The sequence below is a fragment of the Empidonax traillii genome, unplaced genomic scaffold (genome assembly GCF_003031625.1).
Source record: "Empidonax traillii isolate 1590-97213 ecotype Southwest subspecies unplaced genomic scaffold, ASM303162v1 scaffold766:size301553, whole genome shotgun sequence".
Lineage (NCBI taxonomy): Eukaryota > Metazoa > Chordata > Aves > Passeriformes > Tyrannidae > Empidonax > Empidonax traillii.
Genome location: NW_020955959.1, coordinates 62,025 through 88,615, shown reverse-complemented (window position 1 = coordinate 88,615; position 26,591 = coordinate 62,025). Strand labels below are relative to the sequence as shown.

General features: G+C 52.6%; 2 protein-coding genes and 1 long non-coding RNA gene across 4 annotated transcripts; 2 read left to right on the top strand and 1 right to left on the bottom strand.

Moving 5' to 3' along the window:
- The first annotated feature begins 802 nt into the window (after nucleotides 1-802).
- On the top strand, nucleotides 803-26,175 carry LOC114066492. The gene is made up of 3 exons (XR_003573192.1): nucleotides 803-816; nucleotides 1,576-1,578; nucleotides 25,340-26,175. It is a non-coding gene; the product is annotated as an uncharacterized LOC114066492 (long non-coding RNA).
- Nucleotides 2,990-4,187, bottom strand: TM2D2 (TM2 domain containing 2). Of its 2 annotated transcripts, XM_027901215.1 has the most exons (4): nucleotides 3,966-4,187; nucleotides 3,801-3,888; nucleotides 3,610-3,725; nucleotides 2,990-3,499 (listed from the first exon to the last, which is right to left on the bottom strand). In XM_027901215.1, the coding sequence occupies exons 1-4, from the start codon at nucleotides 4,151-4,153 to the stop codon at nucleotides 3,286-3,288; spliced, it is 606 nt and encodes a 201-aa protein (XP_027757016.1). In that variant the 5' UTR covers nucleotides 4,154-4,187; the 3' UTR covers nucleotides 2,990-3,285. The 2 variants fall into 2 exon arrangements, with proteins under 2 accessions (XP_027757016.1, XP_027757017.1); XM_027901216.1 differs by lacking the exon at nucleotides 3,610-3,725 and having other exon boundaries at nucleotides 3,966-4,177.
- Nucleotides 5,942-25,332, top strand: LOC114066484 (disintegrin and metalloproteinase domain-containing protein 9-like). Its single transcript, XM_027901206.1, has 22 exons — nucleotides 5,942-6,070; nucleotides 12,365-12,462; nucleotides 12,699-12,763; nucleotides 13,407-13,485; nucleotides 15,274-15,350; nucleotides 16,077-16,266; nucleotides 17,021-17,086; nucleotides 17,169-17,240; nucleotides 17,638-17,807; nucleotides 18,700-18,781; nucleotides 19,468-19,601; nucleotides 19,817-19,988; nucleotides 20,087-20,179; nucleotides 20,365-20,560; nucleotides 20,995-21,100; nucleotides 21,528-21,711; nucleotides 22,354-22,434; nucleotides 22,938-23,043; nucleotides 24,042-24,180; nucleotides 24,463-24,565; nucleotides 24,817-24,944; nucleotides 25,171-25,332. Exons 1-22 carry the CDS (start codon nucleotides 5,956-5,958, stop codon nucleotides 25,277-25,279), a joined length of 2,565 nt encoding a protein of 854 aa, XP_027757007.1. The 5' UTR covers nucleotides 5,942-5,955; the 3' UTR covers nucleotides 25,280-25,332.
- Nucleotides 26,176-26,591: the final 416 nt, after the last annotated feature.

The window sequence follows — 26,591 nt, the reverse complement described above, 5'->3', positions numbered from 1 at the left end:
GCTGCCCACACAGGGGACTCGCTGCAGCTTCCCCTCCCAATGACTTATTCCCCTCGGACCAGCTCTTCCCACCGCCTGCCCAGGGGTGTATCAGCAATCTGTTGGCTTTTAATTACGTCCTTTTATACCTGTGGCTCCTGTTGAACCCCAGCCCGGGCAGGTGCTCAGCCTCTCCAAATGTTTTTTGGTACTTCCTGAGCGCAAGCCGGAGCAGGCAGCTGGAGCAGCAGTGGCTCCCAGGTGGGAGCATCCTCAGGTACGGTGTTGGTTTTGCACTGTGCACACCTGGACACACTGGGTGGTGAAGGGCTTTGAGCAAAAAGCACCGAAAACCGAGTGCCTGATGGAACTGGGCAGACTCGTCTGGCTGAGTCACCCACTGCCTGCCCGAGGTGGAAACCACCAGGAGTTTTTAGAGCAACGTGAATCGTGATTTCCATAACCAAATGAGCTCCTGTAGGTGTGATAAACAGTGTGTAGAAAATCCAGGTGTTCCCTTGGCAGCGAGATTGTCTGATACCTTCACCCTGAAAGTGAGTGCAATCCCTGGGTGTTGAGTGAGGACACAGCTTCCCTTTCGCTTCCCTGGCCACTGCACATCCTCTGCCCTGCAAACTCAGCCCAGCGTGCTCCCCAGGAGCACATCATCTGTTTTCTCCCTGCCCTTTTGGGGCCTCCAGCTGTTTGACAGCTGTGCTTCAGCCTCAGCCCAGGGCTGAGCGGAGCTTTATCAGTCGAGCTCTGAGCCTTGATGAGCCCAGCTGACCTCAACAGGATTCCAATTGCACCTTCCTGCCTTGATCCCCTCTGGGATCGGTGGAGCTGCCTTGGTGCAGCTGGGGGAGGCAGGGATGGGGCTCCCCGAGTTCAGGGGCAGGAGGGTCTCAGAAGAGGGTTGTGTGGAGGTGTTGGAGAACATTGAGACGATGAAAACAAGTGGGAATCGAAGCAAACGGTACGGGGCAAGTGTTAGTACTTGTTATTTAATTGTAGCAACTCAGGCCTTGCTGTTCCTTTTCCTGCTCCTTTTTGCTTTATTTGCACTAGAGTTTGAAATCTTTAATTTTTTTAGGCTGACTTGCTGTTTGGCTCTTAACACAGTGTTTCAGGAATGTTTTAGTAGTTTGGTAAGCCCATCCATCAGAGTCACAGTGTTTGTTGACAGCGCTCTGACCTCAGTTTTGGAGAACAGGGAACGCAGAGGGATGATGGTTCCTTCGTGCAAGGCCTTGGAACCACGGAGTCCTGAGTGTTCCTGGTGCTCGATAATTGCACAGTTTCCTCAGGCCTGGGATGGTAAAACAGAAGCTTGTTGCACAATTAGGGTTAATTATCCAGGAGGAGAAACTACCAGTGACTCCAGCATTATTGCAACATTCCTGTTGCTCGTTCCCACCCTCCCTCATCCCCAGGACAGTGCAAAGGCTGCAGATGAATTTCAAGTGCCGAGCTGAGCTGGGCTCCAGACCCATCTGTTATGCAGGTGGTGCTGGGGAGAGGAATTTCCCTCCCATCCTGAAGGACGGGGCGGGTGCAGCCAGACCTCGGTGAGCTTTGTGGTGATTTTAAAGCAAGCTGGTGTCCTCTTAGCTCTGCATTTGCCTCCCAGCTCCCTGGCGTGGCCACATCCCCCCGGAGCTGCTCCCTCCCGAAGCGTGCGCTGTGGGGCTTTGCTGGGGGTGCTGCAGATTCGGGGTGCCTTGTGGGCAGAGTGGTGTGACAGGAGGGTTTGCTCTGTTCTGATGGACATTCCCAGGGGATTGCAGACGTTCCTGTGAGTGCTGGCTGGGGATCTCAAGTGCTCTTAGGGCCGGGGGCCTGGTGCAGGTGATGCTCAGGGGTGTGGGGTACCCGCCTCCCCCCTCACCTGTAAATGCTGGAGGGCCCTTTCTTCCCTGTGTTTTTAAATAAAGAGGGAAATCCCAGTTGCTTTCCCACGCTGTCCCTTTGCACTATGTGTTTTGGGTAAGAACTGCCAGGGGGGTGAACGCTGTCCCCACTGGGGTGGGGGCACAGGCTGCAGCAGCTGGGGGGGACCCAAGGGCACTGGTGGGTGCCCCCCACCCTCAGGGTACTGCTGTCCTGCACACACGGGGGCTCTGGGTCTGGGGGACAGTACATGGTGGGCACAGAGATGTCTCTTTGCCTTTCTGAAGGCATGGGAAGGAGGGAAGCTGCCAGATCAGGGCGCTGGGTATTCCTCAGTGCAGCTCAGGAGAGCCTGGTGCAGGAAGGAATTTGAGGTCCTGCTGTGAGCTGGCAGCAGGGGGCTGGGACACGGGAGCTGTTCATGACAATGGGCTTTTGCACAAGGGATTATTTAATTTTTTTTTTCTGGCTCGCTGCAGAATTTTTTCCCCTCCGTGGGCTTTTCAGCCCAGTTGTTCTGCTGAGGAATGTGGCAGTTTCAGGATGAAGCCTCCCCCTGACCCCAGTCGAAGCTGCCAAGCTCAGATCAGTGGTGACCTAACTGAGCAACAGCTCCCAGGCCAACTGAGCCCCAGGGCAGCTCCACAGGAGTAGAACTGCAGGCAGAAGGTGGCCAAAGGCCAAGGGCTGGAGGGACCTCAGCCTGCAGAGCTGTGTGAGACCAGGAGTGTGTGTTTGCTGGTTCACCTCAAGTGTGACCGGACATTTGCATACACGGATTTCTGTGTCTGGCCCTGGCTGGGACTTGCTGCAGCTTCCTTTTCCCTTTTTATTCAGCTCGGTAAGTTCTCAGCCTGCAGCTGGTGGGGCTTCCTCTTTCGGAAGCGAGGCTGTTGCATCTCCCACAGGCACCCCACGCTGGGGCTGGGGGGGATGCCTGGCACATGGACAGGAGCTGCCCCTTGGCAGCTCAGGGCCCTTCCCAGCACTCTGATAGTTCCTGGATGCTTTGCCAGAGAGTCCCTGTAACAGGGACAACCTTACCATGAGGTCACCAGGGTGCTGGGGCTGGCCTCCATCTCTCTGTGGCTGACTCAATTAATCCCCAGAGGACGTGGAGTCAGCTCCTTCCAGATTTTATTAAGGTTTGTTTGACCTCCTCTGTTTGCAAGGTCTGATTTCTTAAACTGTCACTGTGGGGGGGTGTGTGGGGGGGGAGAGAATCCAGATTATTTTAAATAAGCAAAATATACACTGACCAACATTGTGTCCAAGGTTTGTACAGAGGCATTAACGAGAGTAACTGTTCTGCACGGTGAGTTCCAGCCCTGTCAGTCCACGCTGTGCCAGGCAGAGTCTGGGCTGTGCTGGGAGCCAGGGGAGGTGCCCAGGGAGGGCTCCAGCCCTACCCCTCCTTCAGTACACGGTGCACCAGTTGCTGCCATCGCTGGGCATCAGCCCTCCGGTGATGAGCAGGATCAGATCCACAAACCACCAGATGCCCAGGCCCCCCAGGGTCAGCAGCTTCCCCACGGCCGTGCCGGTGTGGCCCAGGCAGAACCGATCCACGCCGAAGCAGCCCAGGAAGAAGGAGTAGAGCAGCGTGGTGATGAAGTAGTGCCCGGTGTACCTGCCAGGGGAGAGGCGGAGGGGTCAGGGGGTGTCAGCCTTCCCTGTCAGCCCGGGGCGGGGGCTCCGTCCCGCGGGCAGCGGGGCTGGGGGACGCGGGGCCGCTCCTACTTGACGCAGGGCCGGCTGCCCCGCAGGAAGCTCCGTGGCTCAGCGCACTCGATGCCGTCCAGCGCCCGGCACTGCACCCGCGTGTGGTCCACCTCGCCGTGGGCCTGTCCGCCGAACTGCGGCGGGGGCAGCGCTCAGCGGGGCCGGGGGGAGCTCCGCGGGCCGCCCCCCGCCCCCGGCCGCGCCCTCACCTTCACGCAGCCGTGGCCCAGCTCCTGCTGCGCCGTGGCGTTCCCGCCGTGGTCCACCGGCTCGTCGCACTCCACGAACTCCTCGGGGCTGCGGGGAGGGAGCGGCCGGTGAGGGCGGCCCGGGCTGGGCCGCTCCCGCCCCGCCGCCCCCGGCCCAGCGCTCACAGGTAGGTGCACAGGACGAGCGGCGCGCGCGGGTCCGTGTAGGCCCAGGCGGAGGCGGGCGGCCCTGGCGGCGGGTCGCGGGGCTCGGTGTCGTTGCCCGGCAGGCCGCGGCCGTGCAGCAGCAGCAGATTGCCGAGCAGCAGCGCGGCCTGCCCGCACAGCAGCGCGTACCCCACGGGCGGCGCCATGGCGGGACCGCCGCCCCGCCCGGCCCCGGGCCGCGCCGCCCGCAGCCAATGGGCGCCCGCCGCCGGGCCACCCCCAGCCAATCAGAGCGAAGGCGGAAGAAGCCGCGGAAGGGGCTGCGCGCCAGCAGAGGAGGTGATTGGCTGCCCAGCAGGGCTGGCGGCCAATGGCAGGAGGGAGAATCGCTCCTATCCCAGCCTTGGAGAGACAGAAACATCCCTATTGGAATATCAGGTAATCCCAGGGCGAGGGGGTTTCTCACTTTGCCTCGTTCTAGTCACAAAGCCCGTGCTGGAGGCAGCGAATGGCCCCAGTCCAGAGCTCGGCTCCAAGGTCTCACCTGTGGCTTCAGATACTGCAGAGCTCCAGGATTTATTGGGTATTTTCACCTGGTTATTCCAGAGAATCTCCCATCGAGCCTGAACAACAGTTCTGTGGATGTGGGCATCCCAGGTGCGTTCCACCTGGCTGAGCAGCTGAGCAGGGATTTTATTTGACCCCAGTTGTGTGCTCAGGAGCTGTCCCAGCTGTCTGGCCTTGTCTCTGGAACCTCAAGGGGTGTTGTCTTCAGTTCCTTGTATTGCAGGGCTGCAATAGTGGTGCTGAGTGATGGGAGAAGCCAGTGGAGATGGATGTGGCTCTTGCTACATACGGACCTTGGAATCTCTTGCCCCTCAGGCAGGAACCACGGGATGATTCATGTTTGTGCATTATTTGTACAGTGCACAGAGGTATCTGTATGTGATCCATGATATTATCATAATCCATGGGAAGCCTCCTGTACCTTGGGCAATGCCCAGGCACTGGGTATTCATCCCCTGACTCGAGCACTGTGTGCAGGCTCTGTCTGGAAGGATGGAGATGGGAACCTCAGTGTCATGTTTGTCTGGGCTCTCACACACCATCTGTTGTGCTGCTCCTCCATCACCCATGTGTGACGTGACGGATGTGTCACACGTTGTTTATTCCTGCTTTTCCCAGGGGAAGATGCTGAGCTCCGAGGATGCCCTGGCAGGGCAGGGCCACGCCTGACACTCGCAATGGCGGGCAAAGTCTGTGACAGTGTCTCATTCTGGGGAGTTTCTCTCACTCACCTGTACCTGTGGTATTGCCTGGCTGTGTTGTGTTCCATGTGCTTCCAATGTATTGGGAAAAGGTTCTTCCCCCAGAGGGTGGTTGGATGCTGAACAGGCTCCCCAGGGCAGTGGTCACGGCCCTAAGGCTGCCAGAGCTCCAGGAGTGTTCTGAGGGACAGGGTGAGATTTCTGGGGCTGTGCAGGGCCAGCAATTGTGCTGGATGATCCCTGTGGGTCCCTCCCAGCTCAGTGCATCCTGTGATTCTGTGCTTCCAACGTGCAGGGCAGTTTTCTGGGCAGGCGGAGGCGTCCGTGCTGACACCAGCTCCCTTCGCGGGCATTTTCCTTCCCCGTCGCTTTGGGGACTTGGTTGGTTTTAATCCCTAAAAGCACTGGGAAAGTCGAGGCTGCCGTCCGGGTAATCCGGGGCAGTGGTGCTGCCCGTGGGCCGGTGTCCCGGTGGGTGCCGATGCTCGGGGCTCGGGGCCGTGCCGGGGCTGTCCCCGGGGCCGTGCCGATGCTCGGGGCTCGGGGCCGTGCCGGGGCTGTCCCCGGGGCCGTGCCGATGCTCGGGGCTCGGGGCCGTGCCGGGGCTGTCCCCGGGGCCGTGCCGGGGCGGTCGGTCGGGCAGCCCCGCCCCGGGGCGGTGCAGCGCAGCGCAGGCCCCGGTCCGGCTCCATAAGGCCGCGGGGCCGCCGGCCGGACCCAGCGCCCCACCGGGAGGGGTGATGCGGGCGGGGACCGCCATGGCCCGGGCCCGGAGCCGCCTCTGCCACCTCCTGCTCGTCCTCCTCGTCCTCCTCCTCCTGCTGCCGCCGCCGGCCGCGCCCGGGCAGCCCGCGGGTGAGTGCGCGGGGCCGGGCCGGGCCGGGCCTGCCGCCCGCGCCCCCTCCGGCCCCCGATCCCCGCGCCCCCTTCCCCGTCCTCTCCGGAGGGTCGGGCCTCCCTCGGCATCCCCGGGGGCAGCTGGGGGGCGCGGGGGTCTGGCATCCCCTTCCCCTCCCCTCCGAGGGGCGGCAGGTGGGGCGGGGACCACCCCCCTGCCCGTGTCCTTGGCCGGAGCGGGGGGTCCCGTCTGTGTGCCCCGCGGTGCGGGGGGCTCCGAGGGCACGGGGGGTCACCCGTGTCAGCAGGAGGTGCTGTGCGGGCCGGCCCTGCTCAGGATCGTCGGTGCTCCCGGGCCGGGCTGGTGCGGAGGGGCCGCCACGGAGCCCGGAACGCGCGGGGCGGTGCCGGGGGTGGGCTCGGGGCCCCTCGCACCTGCCCGAGTTCGCAGGTGCCCGGGAGCGCTCCCCCTTCGCTCCCCCTTCGCGTCCCAGCCCTCCCTGCCAGGCGCGATCGCAGGCTCTGGCGAGGCAGGAGGCAAAGCTCCCCCGGGAAGGGCTGTTCGGGTGGGTGGCCTTGGCCATCGAGGACCCCACGGACTGCTGTCCCCGGGGACTGGGGGCAGGACTCGGACACGCTCACACCGTGCTCTTGGTGTGGCTTTTAAGGAGTTGTTGCTGGTGTGTCCTCGGGGGCAGTTTGTGAATTGAGACCATTCTGTTTTATGGGCTCTTACGGTGCTGATTCAAGGCTATACATACAGGACAGACAGAACTGTCTCTCTCTCATCATTTCCCCCTCCTGGAGGGACACACATACTGAGTTAAACTTCTGTGTTTGTCATTAATGCATGTTTTTATAGGCAGGGCTTCCCAACTGAGGAATCTTCTCTAAAGCAGGTACTGGTGCCTCATGCTGAGGACAGTGCTCATGTGCTGGGTGCCTCTCCTAGAGGGATTCTGTGCTGGAATCTCTTCTTTCACTTATAGTGGTGTTGCTGGCAGGCGTGGGTCCTCTCTGCCTTTGGAAACCTCTGTCCCAGCTAATAATGCCAAACCTGCCATGAAACATAACAAACCCCCTTCGTCTGAAGTCTGAGCATGAAGGAGAGGGCAGAAACCTCCTTTTGGGTTATAATGCAAGTGCTTTGTACACACATAAGGATGGGGAAGAAATGCAGTGTTACCAGAAACTATTAATTGAAACTTCCTGAATGATCATAATCACACAGTGATGTGTAGCCTTAAGGGATTTGTGGAGTGTGGCTTTTCCTCTCCTATTTGTGTCCACAGGAGGCCTCAGGGCTTGGCTGTGTGAATTAAAAAAGAAAGCATAGGCAGGGACTGTGTTTTTTGCCACTTGATCTCTTCCTTGATACTTGGTGTCACACACACACCAGGATGTTCCAGCCATACTTTACCAGTTTTTGAAGGAATTCCTAAAGTGTCTAAACGCTTGGGTTTGAATTTCAGGGTGTTTGGTTAAGATAATTCTTTTGTTCAGATCGTGGAAAACAGAGCACTGCCTCACCCATATTTCAACAAATCTGAGACAATCATTCAGCAGAATAAAGGGGTTTGTGGTTATTTCCTCCATGTGAGGAGTAATGAGAAGAAAGGCATTTCAGTGTGGCTAACGTTGCCTCTTGTAGAGCTTTGCTTTCAGGAAAAGGAGGTTTGAACCATGACTTTGGAGTTTCTGCACATCTTGATCGTTCTCATTTCTCAAGCTAAAATTAAAAAAAGAAACAGTGCATTACAGTTCCCTTTGGTGGCCAAGCACGAAGCCAGCGATGTCTCCAGAGGGAAGGTTCCCATGGACTCTGCTGTGTGAGCAGAGCTGACACAGCTGCTGAGATGGGGAGGAAGTGAGTGGGCTCAGTGTGCTCTGCTGCTCTGCATGGACACGCTGTCACGGGTGGAAGGAAGGGACTTCAGGGCCACTGATGCAGAGGAGGGGTGTCCCGGTGGGATTACTCATCTTCCTCCACAGGGTATTGGGCTTTGCCCTGCTTCTCCTTGTGAGAAGGTCCCAGGATGCAGAGGATGCTGTGACAGTCCCAGCAGGCACGTGTGACAGTCCTTTTTGTGGAACAAGGGGAGCTGTTGTCTTGCAGGCAAATCAGTGTTGCTTTAGGAAGGGCAGGAGGAACGGGGAGAGTCTAGACAGGAAACACTTACAGCATAGGTCTGGATTTCAGCAAGGGGAAGGTAAGAACGTTCTAGGAAATACTGCTGTGGAAGAGCCCTGAAACCTCCTCAGTGTCCAACACCCCCAGTGGAATACTGAGAGAAACTGCATTAACTGTTCTGGCCAGCTTTCATGTTACACAAATATTCCAGGTGAGCAACACAGCAAGCAGATAATCTGCCTCCCTTGCCAGGATGGTTGGTCATCTCTTCCTGCCTTCTGAAAGGCACCAGGGCAGCAGGAGACCCAGCAGGTCTGAGGACTGAGCGCAGGGCAGGGAATAGATGGAAAGAGGAGTCTCAAGTACTCTGCCCTGTAGAAGAACAGCTGGCCAGATGTTGCTGGGTGCTTTGAAGATGAAGCACTCTGAGGTATGGGAGGAGCTGGAACTGCTGGCTCCACAGGACATGTTCCTACTTTTAGTGGAAGACTCACTAGCTTTGTGTGTTGTATAAACCTCTAAACATTTTTTAAGTGGACTCGAATAATATTTACATAATGAAAGTGAAGGAGGTGTTTGATTCCAGTAATCCGAAGAGTAAATTCTGCTACAGCTGTGACCTTAGTGGAAAAGTCAACTGCACCTAAAAATGCTTTTCCTGGTGTGTCATTGCTTGGAGAAATCCACTGAGGAGGCAGTGGAGGTTCTGTTGTTCTGAAGGACGTCTGTAAGCCAGGCCATGGAAGTTTCTCCTCAAACAGACACTGCTTGGCAGAGTCCTTCGTGATTCTGAAAATAGGATAGGGAGAATGCAGATTGATCTGGCAGCTGGTACCCTTCCAGCCAGTTGGGATTCAGGCTCCTTAAAGACAGGGATAGCAATCCTAGTGATTTGGACACAGAGAAGTATCTGGCAGAAAGAAGTGGCTTTGAAAGGACAGTGCAAAGTGTTCTGCTGAGGTGGAAATAATTGCCTGCACCAGATCACGAGTATGAGAGGGTGAAAAATGGGGAGCAAGGATTGTGTTGGCCGGAAAGGAAGTGAGTGTTGGAGTAGGTTAAATGGCAAGTGAATCAGCCACGTGCCATGTGTTGTGGACATCCATAAACACCCAAAGCATGTGTGAGGTCTCACTGGGATGTTGTGTTCTGTTGTGGATCCTTTTCTGGCAGAGGTATGGGCTGACTGGAGAGTGGAGCCAGAACAGGCAGAGGTGTAAGATACAGGTTGCACAAGGAAATACTGAATATTGGTGTTCCAGAGGGAAGTGTGACAGCACACTCTGGAAGTCTAAAGATTTGCAGCCAGAGAGAAGGGAGTGAACTGTTCACCTCCTGTGGGGATTAGAGGTACAGCTTAAAGCACAATGAATGTGATCTGTTGGAGATCAGGGTGCTTGGGGGAGCTGCTCTGTGTGGAACTGGTCCTGCCCTGGGCCCCGATGGGCTGGTTGGTGTGTAAGGCTTTTGGCACTTCTGGTGAGCAATCCCCTGCCAGAGTGAGGATGGACTGGTGTGGCTGACCTCGGCTAATTGATGATAACCGGGGTAATTTAATGAGTTTGGGTATTTAATGCTTTAGCAATGTGCATCTTTTGACTCATCTGCGTGGTTGATGGAAGATTAGAACTGATTGCTGTGAACTGGTGCTCTGGGTTTAGCATGGTTTGGGTCCAACAATCCCCCTCCTCTGTGGGGTTTATGGCATGTTCTGTGTTAGCATCTGCCTGCAGCCCAAGCTGCTGAGCTGCTCATGTGCTGATGAGCTTGTTTTGATGAAATTAGTTGGTTTGGTGGTGTAATAAGCCACACTCTGATTTTTTTTTTTTTTTTCTTTTGCCTCCACTGAGGAGCATTCCATTGACCTCCCTTTGGTAGGCTTGGGAAGGAGTCCCAGCCCAGGAAGGATGATAACTGAGGGGAAGTGTGAGTGTAGGTGGATGTAGCTGTGTGCTGGGACTGTAACTGAGCCAGCAATCCGTGGGCATGCCGAGGTCTAGGAGGACAGGAATGACCTTTGCTGAATATAGACCTCACCTGTCAGGCAGTGAACGCCCCAAGAGCTCACCTCAGTGTCTGGGGAGCCGTTATGGCTGTGAGGTGTTCCCGTGGTTTTCAGGCTCCCACATGCCATGGGGCATGCACAGAATTCCTCTGGTGGATTTGGGGCTGGGAGGGGAAGATGATTCACGTCTTCCTAGCTGCCTCCAATGCTTGGTAATTAATGGCAGCCTTTAATGAGATGAGATGAGATAAACGTGGCGGATGCAATGGTGTTTTTCTCTTTGGAAACACAATCTCTACCTGTGTTCCAGCCAGGAGTGGAGCAGCAGCAGCGTGTTCTCAGTGGTGACGTGGTACAGCTCTGACAGCTGCCTTGGCCACTGGCAGGAAGCACCTGAGGACTAGAAGTCCTATAACTTGCTGAAAAATTTATTGCAAATGGCTGTGCTTGAGAACCAGTAATGTACTGCAGTGGAGTTTCTCAAAAGGGCGGAGAGGAAGCTACAACAAGCAGCTTATCTTGGGGACAGATAATATCAGTATCTTCAAACATGTTGCACTCAGCATGGAAACAGGTTATTTGTGAAGTGAGGGGCAGTGCCAGGGAGATACCTACTGGAGGCTCCCCATCACCTCCCAAACTGAGGGGGTGAAGGGAGCGAAGGAGGGCAGAAAGGGGGAGAAGAATTGTCAGAGTATTCAGAGAGTTGAAAATTGGCTTCTTTTAGTGCCTCTGCTCTAAGAGGATCTTCTTGGAGTTGCTCTCTTCCCAGAAATCCCTCCCAGTTCTGCTTCATGTGATGATTCACTTCTTTGTCTTCTGCTTCCAAGCAGCTCTTGGGGAGACGTGTCATGTTCCAAGTGCTGTGAAGGTTGTGAGGGTTGGCTGTGCCCTGCTCTTGGTGTGACCTGTGCCCTGAGACCTCCAGAACCCGACCCAGGTGCCACAGTGTCCCATCCCCACTGCAATGGGCACCTGGGGGTGGCAGGGGGAAGGAACAAGTGCAGAGCAGTGACCTGCAGGAGCCTGGGGCTGGGCACGAGTGCAATGTGTGGAGCAGGCCTCCTGTGAAGCTTTGAGCCCACACAGCTGTCATTTAACTAGGGAAGCCAAAGGCCCTTTGGAGGTGTGGTGTGAGTTTTGGTGTGCCCAGAGGGGCTGGTTTCAAATGGATTCAGCATCCTAGTCCCACCGGAGAGTTTTTGGAGTATCTCGGACACCAAACGCTGGCTCACCTGCCCCAGATGTGGTTAGGATAACTGTTCCCTTCCCCCTACCTTTGTCGGGAAGCTCAGGCTCCTCTGATGAGCTCATTGATTCCATTGCCATGAGCCAGTAAAACCACTGCTCTGGATCCTGCCTTCGATCCTGGGCGACCAACCTCCTGCTTCCTGGGGGAGCAGCTTCCCAGCCAGGCACTGCCAGACGCCACCATGATGGGAAGAGCAATCTGCATGTGCAATTTATTGTTGTTTACACAGCTGATGTAAAAGAGTTGCTTGCAGAGCCTGGTGTTTCATGAAGGGAGCCTGAACTCTGGATTTGTGTTTTGTTCAGGGGATCTGCCTGATGTTGCATATGCAAATAACACATAAAGGGACCTGTGGCTGCCACTTTGTTGCAGGGATTTGTTTCACCTCGGTTGTTTTGATGAGGCCCTCGAGAGCTGTTTAAGAACATGATGAATAGCAGCAGGCTGGCGTCAGGAGTTTGGCAGTGCTGAGCGGGGTGAGGGTGTGAGGCTGAGCTGTCGGGAAGCGCAGGAGCTGCTGGAGCTCCTCGAGAGAGGCCACGAGGCTGAGCCAGGGCAGTTCTGCAGCTCTGCAGCACAGGGCACCTGGTGTGGCACTGCCTGTGCATCCCTGAGCGAGTCCTCGCTGCACTGACCCCCTTTAAATGCTCCCATTCCTGCTGCTGGAGAGTGGTGGTGTGTGAGATGGGCACTGCTGAGACAGTAACTGCCACGTGAAGATTTAGTTTTGAAACTTTCTGGTAAATTTGGTGTCTTCTCTGCTGTTTGTGTGTTGTTTTCTCTGGCCTCTTACAAGGCAATCCGAGCATGTCTCATTGTGAGGTTTCCTCTGCTTTTCCTGAAATAGTGTTTTCTTCCCTGTGCCTCGTGCTTGTGATTGCTTTGCTTTGCTCCTTTAGCCAGCGTTTCTCTTCTGCCTTCCAGGTTTCCAGCAGATTTCCCTGCTCTCTTCCTATGAAGTTGTAACCCCGCAGAGGTTGGGAAGAGAACGGCGAGAGGCTTCCAACAGCTCCTCAGTGCAGGTACTGGGCATTCTTACCTTCAGTTTAGTGTCTAGTTCCTAACGAGATCCACCCAAAACTGGCCTGAAATGCTCATGGAATGCTGTCAGACTCATCCACAGTAAGGAATGCCAGGTTCTGGAGGCAGGGGCAATTATAAAATAGATTCCAGGCTCACCACTGCTTTTGTGGATTTCTAAGAGTGTTTTATTTCATTGGCAGGAGTAAAATGCAACTTTTTTTTTTTTTATATTCAGGACAAAGTGTCATATGCTATTGAGATCGAGGGACAGGAATATACCATTCATCTTGAAAAGAACAAGTAAGTGCTGAGTTTCTTTAGATTATTGAATTATTCAGTCTGCTGCGTCCAGATGACAAGCTGGCAGGTAGCACATGGGTTCCATTTCCTGGGGTTCTCTGTGGGAAGGGCAGGAACGTCCCCAAAAAGGGAAGAGATTGAGTCCCAGAGTCCTGGCCATCAGCCAGAGATGTTTTTGGATTCCTGCAGCCCTGGGATCCCCTTTCAGGGCAGGAAGCTGCAGTTTGCTCAGAGGGGATCTGGGAAATCGTGGACGCGACTCTTTCCATTCACAGCTAAAAATAAACAAGCTGAACTGCATTTCGAGTAAATGTTTTCACTTTTGTCTGGATTTTATTTATTGCTTTAGGTTTGTGTTTTTTCCTGTCTCAGTGGCACAAGGACACTAATAAAGGAGGAAATGGACTTTCTATCCAAGGCCTGAATACTGACAGCTCACAGCCAAGACAGATGCTGTCAGTCTGGGGTTGAAGTGTTCAAGGGCCACTTACAGCACCAGCACGTGGCCACTGGTGCTCCAAACTGCCCTTGTGATAGAGACACAACTATATTTGCCACACTTTTGATTAGGACCATCTTAGTGCTCTGCTCAAATGTCATTTCATGAAATTCCTCTTGTATTCCTTCTCCCCTTTCCTTGCAGAGAACTGCTGCCCAAAGATTTCACAGTTTATACCTATAACAAGGAGGGAAAATTGCAATTGGAATATCCAGATGTCCAGGTAGGACTTCTTTCTTTTCATGCCCTCACTGAGGGTGACTGGAACGCTGAGCATCTACGGGATGAGGGAGGCAGGGATTACAAAAGGATAGTTGTATTTTCTGCTGGGCCACCTTCAGGACCCACTGCCCTCTTCCTGGAGGGAATCCCTGATTTTGGATGAGGCTCTAGCCTGTAACAGACATGTATTTTCTGATGTGGAGGTGGTTGCTGTCTCATTAAAAGCTGCTCTTCTCCAGAAGGCAGTGCTGCTCTCAGCTGTCGATGTCTCGTTATCAGAGCAGTTGTGTCCTTGTCACACAGCCCAGCGTGGGGCTGGTGTCACTTCTGCCTTCGTTCTCCCAAGGTCAGGAGCTGTGGGGCAGCACTGGGTGCTCTGGGGACTGCACAGGCAGCTTTGCTTTTGTTTTTACACACAATGGGCTTCCAGACGGGTCCCCGAGCCAACGTGAATGGTCAGCTGCTGACCCTTCCATTCAGTGGGGCTGCCTGTTGGTGACTGACGACTTTGGGGGGTTGACAGGCGATCCATTAGTCCTGAGGTTTGGGGAGTGCTGGAAGGGATGATTGAGATGAAGGCTGGAGGACCTTTGAGAGGATGTGATCTGCGTAGCGTTGAGTTACTCCCCTGAAAGAGCGTTTGCAACCCTCTTCTGTACCAGCCTGCCTGACAGGCTGCCTTTGGAGATGTATCTGCTTCAGGAGAATAGGAGTAAAGAGCAGGTTGTGTGATACAAAATGCATGAGGGTATTTCTAATGGCTTCACTCTTCCTTTGAGAGGGAAGTGTTAGTCATACATGATTCATAGGATCTTGTTCCTGAAAGCAGAACACCTGAGTCAACGGAGTATTTGCTTCCTAGTTAAAAGGAACTGAGTAGAGGAAAAATGCTTTTTCTGCACAAGGTCATGAGAGTAGTCACAGTGGCCCTGAAGGATTAGCACATGCCTTAAGTGCTTTCTGCTTTCCTTGCTGAGCAACAGGTGACAGAATCTGTATAATAAAACCCCTATAGCAGCGTCCAAAAATGGGGAAAATGGAGTGTGTTTGCCCCATGCTGCCCTTGTCCAGTTTCCAAGATATGTAAGTACAGAGGGCCCAGTGGAGTGTTCCCTCTGTCAGGGCTGTACCACAGAGCCAGGAAGCGCCGGCAGTGCCGCGCTGGTGGGTGAGGACAGCAGGTCTCGTCCCTCCTCCTGCTGCAGAGAGGCCGTGGATGAGCCAGGACTGTTTGCCAGAAGGCTGAATTGGCCCAAATCTGCAGGGAGGGGCTGGCCTCGAAATGTGTGAGGCAGGGTGGAGGCTGGAACAGGAGAAGGGTAGCCTAGGTCGAGTTAAGAAATCCAGGATAACGCTCCAGGCCCGCTCGCCTGGAGTCCCTCACGTGTGGGCAGCGCCAGCTCTGAGTCTGGCAGCAGAGGGAATGGCTGAGGGGGCCAGGGGGGCTTCAAACTGAAATCCATAGTGAGCTGCTGGCCCCACTGAGTCGGGAGGAGTGTCTGCTTTGCAGGAGCAGGGATCCTGTTGGGTCCTGTGTCCTGTCCTTGATTACTGTCATGTTCATCAGTCCCTGTGGGACCAAGGCAGGTGGGGAAATCTTCAGATGCATGTGAGCAAATGTGATAGAGCTGGAACCATGTTAGAAGCTGCAGGTGTGTGGTAAATTTAACTGGAAGCTTTCGTTTTCTCAGGTTGTAGTCACAGCTGGTCAGTGGTAGATCAGAGATCACCCTGGGCGTGCAGGTACACCTGGAGCACGTGTGTAACACGCCCTTGTTTTCCCATCCAGGATCACTGCCATTATCAGGGATACGTGGAGGGGACCCTGGATTCCGTGGTGGCTGTCAGCACTTGCTCGGGGCTCAGGTAGTACAATTCATCCTCTGTGTCCTGACTGTCGTGTTGTGGCTGCTGAACCTGAAACCCACTTCTGCTGGTTTTAACTGCAGCTCAGCCAGTCAGGGAGTCACTGGCCAGGCCGAGCTGCCTTGGTGCTGTTGTCCTTTGGCATCTTTTATTCATGGAGTTGACAGATATTTGAAGTACCATTAAGTAAGTTATTACTGCAGTTTGTTCCCAGTAAGTTGGTCTTGACACAAATTTGTCTTATTTTCTGGTTTGCACAGATGGTCACAAACAAGGAACTGGACCTAAGTGCAGAAATGAAAAGTCAAACACTAGTCTGCAAATTTTAACCAAATTGGCCCTAAAGCTTGTGCAGCTCAAGTTTGACTGAAATTTATTCTGCTTTGGTCTGATTGCCTTATGTTTTGAGCCACTGATTTTTTTGCAGGGCCATGCCAGGCAGCAGAGGGGCAATAGTGTATTTGAACTAAAGCGTTTCTGCTTAAGGCCTGTGATGTAGTTCCTGGGGCACTGCAGACCCCTGGAGAAGTGCTTGATTTACTGGATTTGTAAGGCCCCCCTCCAGTGACAGGCTGCTGCCAGGCCTGAAGTGAAGTGTGCTGGTTTGCAAGGACTGAGACACAGGCAGGCCTTGGTTATCCAGGAATAACTGTTCCTTTGTTCTGCTCTCTGGGTAACTGTCCTCTGTGCTTAGTGCTGGATTTCTCACACACTGCCGTGTTTTAGGGGCTTGGTGACAATAGGCAATGTCACTTACGGGATTGAGCCCATGGATTCCTCTTCTGGCTCTGAACACATCTTATATCGGCTGGAGAACGTGAAGAAAGAGCCCACGACGTGTGGAGTGACGGCTGAAGGCCCGGAACAGGAGCAGGCAGAGGGAAATCCCCATCCCAGTATGACCCAGCTGCTCCGGGTAAGTCCTCCCCAGTCCCCTGTAATGGGTTTTGTGAGTTCACCTAAGAGTATGGAAGCAGCTTAGCAGATTTCCTCGGGCTTAGCACATAGCTAAAGGTTTATGATTTGGGAGGTTTCTGCACTGCTGGAGAACTCAGTTCCTTCACCAAAGCACCTGCAGTTTCCTTCTGCCTCTGCACGGGGTGGTGAGTGTGGGGCAGCTGGTTAGAATATTCCTGGGCTTTTTAGGGGAGGCTTTTAAGGCCAGGAACACCACCCTCATGGAGAGGCTTGTGAAGGCAGTACTGCATCAGGAGCCAGGAGAATATTGTGGTGTTTATTCCATCCTCCTCACCATCACAAGAGCAGTTTGGTGTGAAGGTTCCCCTTGCCCTTCAAGGACTGGCTGTACAGGAACAGATTCCAGCTGAAAGCAGGAGAATGAGAAAGGTTGTTGGCGTTTGCTTGTAGTATCTCTCTGCCCCTGTATAAAAGTGTGTGCTGCCCTTTCAAAGCAACCTGTGTGGAGAGTGAAAAGATCCCTTGCTTTTGAGACACAGAAAGTCTTTGTGCAAGCTGAGTTTTAGTGTAAAAGCCAGAAATCCAGGCCATTGCACTGGATTACGCTGCCTGTGTTTGGCACAGTGTGCTTTGGGTGTGTCTCAAACCACTGCTTGTATCAAGTGAAATATGACAATGTCATGAGTTGGTTTTTTTTCTTGTTTACATTTGAATTCGTAAAACTGAAGTTGCCTAAAACTTTTTTTCCCCAGAGAAAGAGAGCAGTCCTGCACCAGACAAGATATGTGGAGCTGTTCATAGTTGTGGATAAAGAAAAGGTAGGGACTGTGTGTGGCTTTCCCTTTCTTCCCCTCAGGAGTGGACCTCTTCTCTTCATGACTACCTTTTTTTGTCTCGCAGTTTGAAGATTTTGGGAAGAGCGAAACAGAAGTAAGAGAACACATGGTGCAGCTGGCAAACTTCCTCGACAGTGTGAGTAGGAGGGGTGCTGTGTGCTGTAACCCTGCTGCCCTTTGTAAACTTCCACCTCAGGGTCTGTTCTGGTACCATTTTAGGGAATGCATCACCGTGGAAGCTTTTCCACCTCTAAATTCACCTGGAGAATTAGTTTAAGGAACTCTTTCTGTTTGGTGCCTTTTTTACAGTGTGGCATTTAAGCATTGATTCTTTACCTAATGAGGGTCTAAATTACAGGGCAAATGCATTCTGGTGATTCCAATTGTGTGCTAGCTGTGGGGGGAAAAAAAATCAGACTCACACAGAAGAGGTGGATACTTGCATTAAGATCTGCAACACCAAGCCACGTGTTTTTAGCTGAAGGTATTAATAAATATTCCTTTTTATTAATAACCATTATTTTCTTCCCCAGATGTACATCATGCTGAACATCCGCATCGTGCTGGTCGGTCTGGAGATCTGGAAGTACGAGAACATCATCAGCACGGACGGGGGGGCCGGGGATGTGCTGGCAAACTTCGTGCAGTGGCGAGAGAAGAACCTGGTCCTGCGGCGGAGACACGACAGTGCCCAGTTAGTCCTGTGAGTGCCAACCCCTGCCCTTTGGTACCAACAAGCTCCTTCTGTTCCTGCCTGCTCAGCCCAGCTGTTGTGCCAAAAGGAGCTGCTGGGCAATCTGCAGGGGTTTGTCTTGTGAAAACATTCCAAGCCAAGCGAAGCATTTTTAGGAAGGTTTCCGTGCTCTCTGATTTCAGTGCCCTCTGACAGGTGTAGCGATAAAAAGCACATTTTTTTCCTCATCCCACATGTCCTACAGTGTTCTGTGTTGTACTTTTGTTCAGATAATCACTTAGTAACAGATTGGGCTTGTCACCCAGGGCCTTTTCCACTTGAAAATGAGCACAAACGTGGTGCAGAGCGTTGCCTTTTAACAGGGAAAAGGTTGTTTCTGCAGCTGGTGTCCAGAAGCCGGTGACGTGGTTGGAGTTTGGCACAGGATGTTAATCTGTCTGTCCCTGCTGCCTTAAGCAAGCCCAGAGCTTCCTGAGCTGTTCTCTGCCCTGTTCCAGGACGTGTGCCCCAGTGCACTTCCTCCTCCTGCAGATAGCACAGGCCTTGGGAAGTCACTGCCCAAAGCAGGGAAGGGGCAGAGGCAAGAGCACAACCCAGACTGCCCTTTCCTTCCTCTGGGAGCTGGGAACCTCCTCCCCTCCAAGGCAGAACAGCAGCGTGCAGATGATGGGGGAAATGGCTGAGAAAATACTAATTTTAGAAGTTCTTCTGCACAAAGTAAAATGTGGTGCAAGTGTGCTGTGGCACTTCAGCTTCAAGAACAAAATAAGAGAGCAATGAGAAGCTTTTTATATGCAGGGAAGACTTTCTGCAAGCACTTTTTTTCAATTAATATTTATATTAATTTAAATAGTGTCCGAACTGTCAGATGATGGCCTTGCCTTTCTCTCCATGACTGTAGGAAGAAGGGGTTTGGTGGCACAGCTGGAATGGCCTACGTGGGAACAGTGTGCTCCAAGAGCCATGCAGGAGGCATTAATGTGGTGAGATTTCTTTGGTGATCTCTGAATGTGAGCAAGAGCAGAGTTTTGCACTCCAGAAGTCTTCCTGGAAGTGCAGAATCTTTCATGGCAAAGCTGAAGTGGCTTAATGAGGGCTTTAGTGTTGTCCTCAACCATTTCTGACACTCATGCAGAAAGAACAGGATTTCTCAGTGGTATTTTAAGCACTCTTGGCTTGGAAGTATGTGTGGGAGCTGTGGGTGTTCTCAAGTCTGTCCTGTGCTGTCTAACCTGCAGCCATGACCTCCCTGAGCAGTGCCAGTTCACTGCCTGTTTTATGTGGAATTGCAGAGCCTTAATGAACTGAGCTGCTGGTCTTGGATAACTGGCAAGCCCAGCAATCTGGTTTCCTTGGACTAGTGACAGAAGTGCTGGAATTCACACGTTTCAGGAGATCAGGGCTGGTGTGGAGAATTCTAGTTCTTGTGTTAACATTGCAGCTGCTCTAGAAAGTGGAGGTTGCTGGGTAGTGTCCCAAAGAGATTTCTCTGAAGGCTCTTATTACTGAGCAAATTCCAGGCACTTGATTGGAAATCCGGCACTGTTGGTCTGAGAGCCCTGATAATGTAGAGACAGAACAGCAGAAGTGTCTCTTTGGCACATAGGTAAACACTGACTGTGCCAGTATAAGCTCTCTGCTGATTGCCTTCTGTTTCACTCCTGTGCAGTTTGGAAGGATCAGTATCCAGATGTTTGCATCCATCATGGCTCACGAGCTTGGCCATAACCTGGGGATGAACCACGATGACGAACGCGTCTGTCACTGCGGGGCCAGCAGCTGCATTATGAGCTCTGGAGCATCGTAAGTAGCTGACCCAGGGAAGGCAGAGGAGGGTCAGAACACCTCATCCATGCACTTCATTGTTATGGATTACTTCTGTCTTCAAATTCCCCTTTCAGAGAGCAGTGTCGTGCTTGTAGCTCATGGGGAGAGCAAACATTACCCTTGCTCTGCAAACAGAGGGGATGCTCGTGGGTTTTCTTAGTGTAAAGCTCAGCTCGTGTTCTCTGTTGCAGGGGATCAAGGAACTTCAGCAGCTGCAGCGCAGAGGACTTTGAGAAGCTGACACTCAACAAAGGTGGGAGCTGCCTGCTCAACGTTCCGAGGCCTGACGAGACCTACAGCGTCCCATACTGCGGGAACAGGCTGGTGGACGCTGGGGAGGAGTGTGACTGTGGCTCACCCAAGGTTCGTAGCTGGGTATTTTCCCGGTGCTGCTGGGGCAGCCTTGTGACCCTTGCTCAGAGGGGACAGTCTTGTGACACTCACAGTGCTTCTGTTCTCAGGAATGTGAGAGCGATCCGTGCTGTGAGCCAGGAACCTGCAGGCTCCGATCCGGCGCTGAGTGTGCCTACGGTGACTGCTGCAAAAACTGCCGGGTAGGGGATTCCAGCATGTTGTTTGCGAGTTGAGAAAGTGCACCTGTGTGAGAGGGAGGTGTCCTGCGAGTCCACAGCCCCACAAGGGCTGTGACGAGTGCCCGTTTGGGGGGTGTGTGCAGTGTTTGTCCCTGCCCTGAGGTTCCTGTTTCCTGATGAGGTTTTCCCCTCCCCTCTCCCTCCAGCTCCTCCCCGGAGGAACCGAGTGCCGGGCGAGCAACAACGAGTGTGACCTGCCGGAGTACTGCAACGGCACGTCCCAGTTCTGCCAGCCCGACTTCACGGTGCAGAACGGGCACCCCTGCCACGACCACGAGGCCTACTGCTACAACGGCGTGTGCCAGTACTACGACGCGCAGTGCCAGGACATCTTCGGCTCGAGTAAGGGGCAGCACAGGGTTACAGCCGCTCTGGGAGATGTACCTGAAGAACACCCCGAGTTTATTTCGAGCTGGCTGTGGCAGAGGATTGGAAACAGCGGCGGTTGTGGCTTAGCCTCCGCAGGTTGCTCCTGTGTCACACTTGGTGCTGTGCTGGGGGTTCAAGCAGCGATTCTGTTGCACTGATTGTTGCTGGTGCAGTGGGATTTCTGCTCTACAGGGCTGCAAGGAAGCCATGAGGAAATATCAAATAGAACTGACTCAATGTTGAGTGAGTTTTTCTCTCTGTTTAAACCTGGAGCCGCTGTCACCTCCTTACAGTTCCTAAGCTCCCTGCTGCAGAGTAATTGCTTTGGGTATGGGAGACATGGTGTGAGATGTTTCTGTCCCTGGCTAATGTGTCTTCTCTCTCTGGGGATGGGCTGTTGTTTGCAGAAGCCAAAGCAGCCCCAAACATTTGCTTTGCTGAAGTGAATTCCAAGGGGGACAGATTTGGCAACTGTGGTTTCCATGGCCATGACTACAAGAAATGTTCCAGCTGGTGAGTTGAGCCCGGTGCCTGGGGAAGTTCTGAAATGCACCGTTGGGAATCTGTGTTTGGGTGCTGTAGTGTCAGTTTGGGATGCTGTAGCGGGTGCACTGAGCAGGGATGTGGGGCTGTGGGGAGGACAGTGTGTTCCACATATCCTGTTGTGGGTTGTGCCTTGTCCCAAGGGCTCACATGTGGGCAAAGGAGCAGTAAATCATCATGTTGTCCTTAATGTAAAGATCCCAGCAGCTTCCAGAAAGAAGGGTGCTCTTGCAGCACTGAAATGAGGCCCAGCTCGGTTTAATTTGTTGAGTTGCCTCAATTTTATTTTCAAGTAGAATCTTCAAGTACAAAGAAAAAAATCAAATGGAACGTGTGATAGTCTTGTTCTCAGAATGAATTCAAGTGTCACTACAGTGTTCCTGTGTTGCTGTTGTAGGAATGCCATGTGTGGGAAGCTGCAGTGTGAAAATGTGAAAGCCATGCCTGTGTTTGGAATCAAGCCTGCTATTATCCAAACTCCCATCAAAAACACCATGTGCTGGGGGGTGGATTTCCAGCTGGGCTCTGATGTCCCAGACCCAGGAATGGTGAATGAAGGCACCAAGTGTGGTAATGGAAAGGTAATTAACAATTTAGAAGTGATATCCTAATTTAATAATCTGGGATGTTCACAGGAATAAAATTTTCAGCTGCATTGTTTCATGAATATTTATGGGCACTATTTTTTGGTGCCTTTAGTTAATTTAAAACTAAACAAGCCCATTGATTCCCCCCAGTGCCCAGTACTGCACTGCATGTGCATCAAACACTTAATGAGCCTTTCACTTGGAGGTGAAGCGAAAGAAATTGAGTTTGTTGAGAGCCAAAATCTTTGCTCTGTCAATGAGCAGGAAGAGCCAGGCCCACACAAATGCCTTGAAGACAGCTTTCAATTAAAATCCAACTAAACCAAAGAGCACAGAGGCCTAGCCCCGGCAGAGGAATGTGCATTCCACATGTCCTTACTGGGCACAATTTAATTGCTGTTCCTTTACATTCAGACTAGAGACAAAAGGCCCTAGTGCCAGCTCAGGCCCCATGCTGAGAGGCCCTTTGTGGAGCAGAGTTTCTGCAGAGTTGGGGTTTATCAGTGAGAGTGTGAGAGGCTTTGTGGCAGGAGCACTGTGTGGCTGCAGAGCCCCGCGCTGGGAGGAGGGAGCTGGGGAGGCAGGGGGGCACTGAAGTGTCATCTTCCCTCATCTGCGTGCATCTCTGCTCCCCAGATCTGCAGGCACTTCCAGTGTGTGAGTGCCTCTGTGCTGAACTACGACTGTGATGTGGAGAAGCAATGCCACGGGCACGGGGTAAGCGGGGCAGGAGAAGGCAGCAAGTTTTTAAATGGTGATTGGTAACTTTATTTTTCTGTTTTGTGTGAGCTGCAAAACTCTCTATAAAATGTCTCTAGGCAAGAGAGCCTGTAACAGTGTCAAAAAAAAGTCTTTGACAAAACTCTTTTTGCCAGGCAAGAATTCCCAGTTCCAGTATTACTAATGAAATTTGACTCTGCATCTCAAAAAAAAAAAAAAAAAAAAAGAGGCAAGCAAAAGCCATGGTGTGTAAGCTGTTGGGATAGCTAATCCTTGGAAGCTTTTCTTGAACAGTGCTCTGTGTGCTCAGTCATGTGAAATCTGGGGGTGCCTGGCCAAGGACTGTTTGGAGTTGACGTGGGAGTTACTGGGTGAAGCTCTCCAGGCTGAGCAGCACAGGAGGACACAGCAGGTCGTGGCTGCTGCTCGCTGCTCTAATTGCATGGAAAGGGAAGTCACTGAGCAGAGGTGGGTTGTGGTGTTTGTGTTTTGGAACACAGGTGTGCAACAACAACAGGAACTGCCACTGTGAAGCAGGCTGGGCCCCCCCTTTCTGTGACACCAAAGGCTACGGAGGCAGCGTGGACAGTGGTCCCCCGTACAATGGCAAGTGGGGTGGGAGCTGTGGGGCTGGGCTGGGCACCCACACACGGGCACTCCCTGCCAGCTGCCCTGGGGGTGGAGTTTTTGGTGCACTGGGTTTCACTTGTGAACAATTCCAGTGGAGCTTTTGGGGTAAAGGTGTTGCACCTCTCTCTCTCGGGTTGCTGGGCTGGAATCTGCAAGGACCTGGGCTGGTTTAGTTCGGGTGATTTCTGCCACCTTGGACTTCTCCAGGCTGGGAAGGGAAGCCCCAGTGAAGGGGACCACGATTCTTGCATGTGAGAAAGCAGACTGACAGAACAGGGTTTGAAGATGAAATAGGAAGCCAAAGCCAATCTGTAATTTGGAAAAAAAACTTGTGCTGTGTCCAGGTGGAGTATATAAAGATGGGATTGTTGTAATAGCTTCTGTGAGCTGCAGGAATGATACTGAGGACTGCTTTCATAATATGATGTGGGTTAGGGAAAGCTGGATGCTGTGATACAGTAACAGAGTGGATAATCACGGTGGAGCATGGGCACATCCCTCAAATCATCAGACAAGAAAGGGAAAGGCTGTTTTAGTACAGTCTGCAGGAGGGAAATTGCTGCATATAAAAAGGTAGAGATTGTTCAGAACTCAAGTTCTTTGCCTACAGCAAACAGTGGTTGGAGAAGTGGAAGATTTAGGATCAGACCAAAGGGCAGAAGCTCTGTCTTCCTCTCTCGTAACATCTTTGCAGTAATGAAAAATGAGGATTGATCTCCTAATTCAATATGCTGTTGTAGCCCGGGGTGTCATGGCACGTACAGCTCTTTCATCTTCAACCAGGCAATCCCTGTGAAAAGATAAACAGAAAAAAAACCTCTTTGGGCATTTATCTTGCAGTCTTACTGGATTCTTTTGTTTTTCTTCTTTGAAAAATGCAAAGCAGTTGTAGAACCACTTCACTGCCACTGATGAGTCAGGCGGTGGTGGCACCACATCAGACTTATTTCTTCTCCACGGTTTTGTGCCCTCAGACAAAGACACCTCTCTGCGGGACGGGCTGCTGGTGTTCTTCTTCCTGGTGCTGCCACTCCTCGTAGCTGCTGCTCTGGCCTTTGTGAGGAGGGACAGGCTGAAGCGATGCTTCAGGAGGCTGATGTCCCGCTGCCACTCGTGAGTGCCTTCTCCTTCCCACCTTCTCCCCTGCCCTTGGAATGCTCTGTGGATGTTGTGTGTAGGAGCCAATGCCAGGGTGTGGAGGTGTATCCCAGTCCCAGGGAAGCTCTCAGAATCCTAAACAGAGAGTTGTTGTTTAACTAGACTTGTGGTAAATATTATCTTGCTGGCATTTGATGTCTAATAAGACAGTATAAATCCAGCTGTCAGGGCTCATGGCCTGCACAGTCACTGTGTCCAGGTTATGTGCTCACACAGTCCCTATCCATCGGATTTCAGGTCACTTCAGTCACCTCCTCCTCGGCCAGACACCGAACCCAGGGACTACCAGCACAGAGGCTTCTCCCACGGCATGCCTTACGCCCCAAGAGCTGTGCCCACGGTAGGAGTCATCCCCTCTCTGTTGCTGGGTTAATCTCAAGTAACAGATGATAGTATTTTATATAATATTTGCCCTAATAAAAGCTTCAAAGTTACTTCTTCAGTTCTGGAAATGGTGTCTTCCCTTTGCTAGGAAGCAGAGGGAATATTTATTTCCTAATTAGCGGTCGTGAGTGACACTTAACTAACAGCACAAACACTTCGACTCCCTGCGTGCAATTTGTGAACGTTCTTGTTATATTTTCTTAGCAGGACATGGATCCAAACACCTTTCCTGTCCCAGCTTACCCAGTGAACCAGCACCCTCAGCAGGCTTTCCACCAGCCCTACTACCCTCCACCACAGTACCCAGTGCAGCAGCCGCCCAGGCTGCCCAGCAGGTCAGTGGAGTTACTGCAAATACCTGTTGGCACTGAAGGGGTTTGCCCTCCTGGCCTCCCTCCCCGGGAGCACTGGGGTGTCCCATCGTGTGCTGGCAGGGCTGACTCCTCCCTGGGAGAGGTTTCTCCTTCGCCTCACCTCGTGGCTTGGTGGCTGGGTGGGTGAGGGGTGTGGGTGGTGGGTGCAGCCCCCCTGACTGATGGCAGCTCCTCTGTCCTCTTGCAGGCCGCCACCCCCGCAGCAGAAGCTCGTACCTCAGGGGCCGCCACAGCAGAAATGTTTACCTCAGGGACAGTATTTCCCTTCCCGACCGGCGCCTTTGCCTCCCAAATAGCTTTTGGCTTCCTTGGGGCCTTCCCCTGAGCTGAGCTGTTGGCAGTCCCCCTCGTGGCAGCTGGGACAGGGCAGGGAGAGATCCAAACCAGGAATGTAGGACTTCACACTAATAAATACCTCGACCAAAGCTCCAGGGACTGAGATACCCGGCCTGTTCCTCACTGCAGCCGGGCTGGCAGCGGGAGCGCAGCGGCCTGGGGGCAAACAGCCCTGAAATCCAGCACGTGGGCATCGCTTTGGGTTTCCCCATTTCTGCCCTGAGCCCTGGTAAGGAAACTGTCTGGTTCATTGTCATCTCTCTGACTGTGCAGTGAGGAATCGGAGTGACCCGCTTGCAAAACAAGGAGATCAGTTAATTTACCGTTACTCTGCTTGGACTAGAAAGTGTTTCCTGTGTACACCTTGATGGCACAAGTGGAATGAGGTCTCAGTGGACTTCTTCAGAGGAAGAGAGATATATTTTAAACATGTTTGTGCATGTATATATGTTTATAGATGCGTAATAATGCACTTAAATCCTTAATTCCATGCTGACTGACACTAAGCTGTGCTATAGGGACACTGAGTTTAATGCTTTTTAATTAGAGATTGGCTAAATGAGACTCCTGTACTAATTCCCACTAATACATGGATAGGCAGTGAAGATAAAGGTACGAGAAGACACGGCCATATTCTGGTTTTAAAAAACGGGGTGCTGTTAGGTTTTAATTCAGGTTTAAGGACAGAGCAGCAGTTCCTGCAGCACACTAGGAAACAGGAATTGTCTCTGCCTGGACCAACAGAGCTTCTCTGTGCACTTAAACGTGAACCTGGTGACTGATGCACCCCCTCTTTTAATCCCCAAACCTTTGTAGTGTCAGTCAGGATGCTTTCAGGCCACCTTGTGTCAGACGAGACTGCCCTCTGCTCCTGCCCCACGGGCTAGACTGGAGTTTGGAACTCCTCCTGAGCAGAGTTGCTCAGTGTGCTGGGAGGGGAGGAGGAGCTGTGATCCTGATCCTATGGAGCCGTGGGTAGAAGCTGGATGTTGTTGAATCTATTTCACAACTTGCTAAAAGTGCTGAAGAGAATGCTGGGCTGTTTCACTCTGTGCTCGCCACAAGCACAGCTCAGTCTGTAAAATCCCCCTAATATTGCCAAAAAAAAATCATCTTTTCCTCTGTATATACATATATAAATATATATATATAGTGTGTGCAGTAATAAAATACTTGAACTCCTGTGGTTTCCCATAAACTTAGACTAAGATTTATAACACTATTAAAATCTGTAAAATGTCACCTAGAATTTCACCAACTGTACTGGTGGGG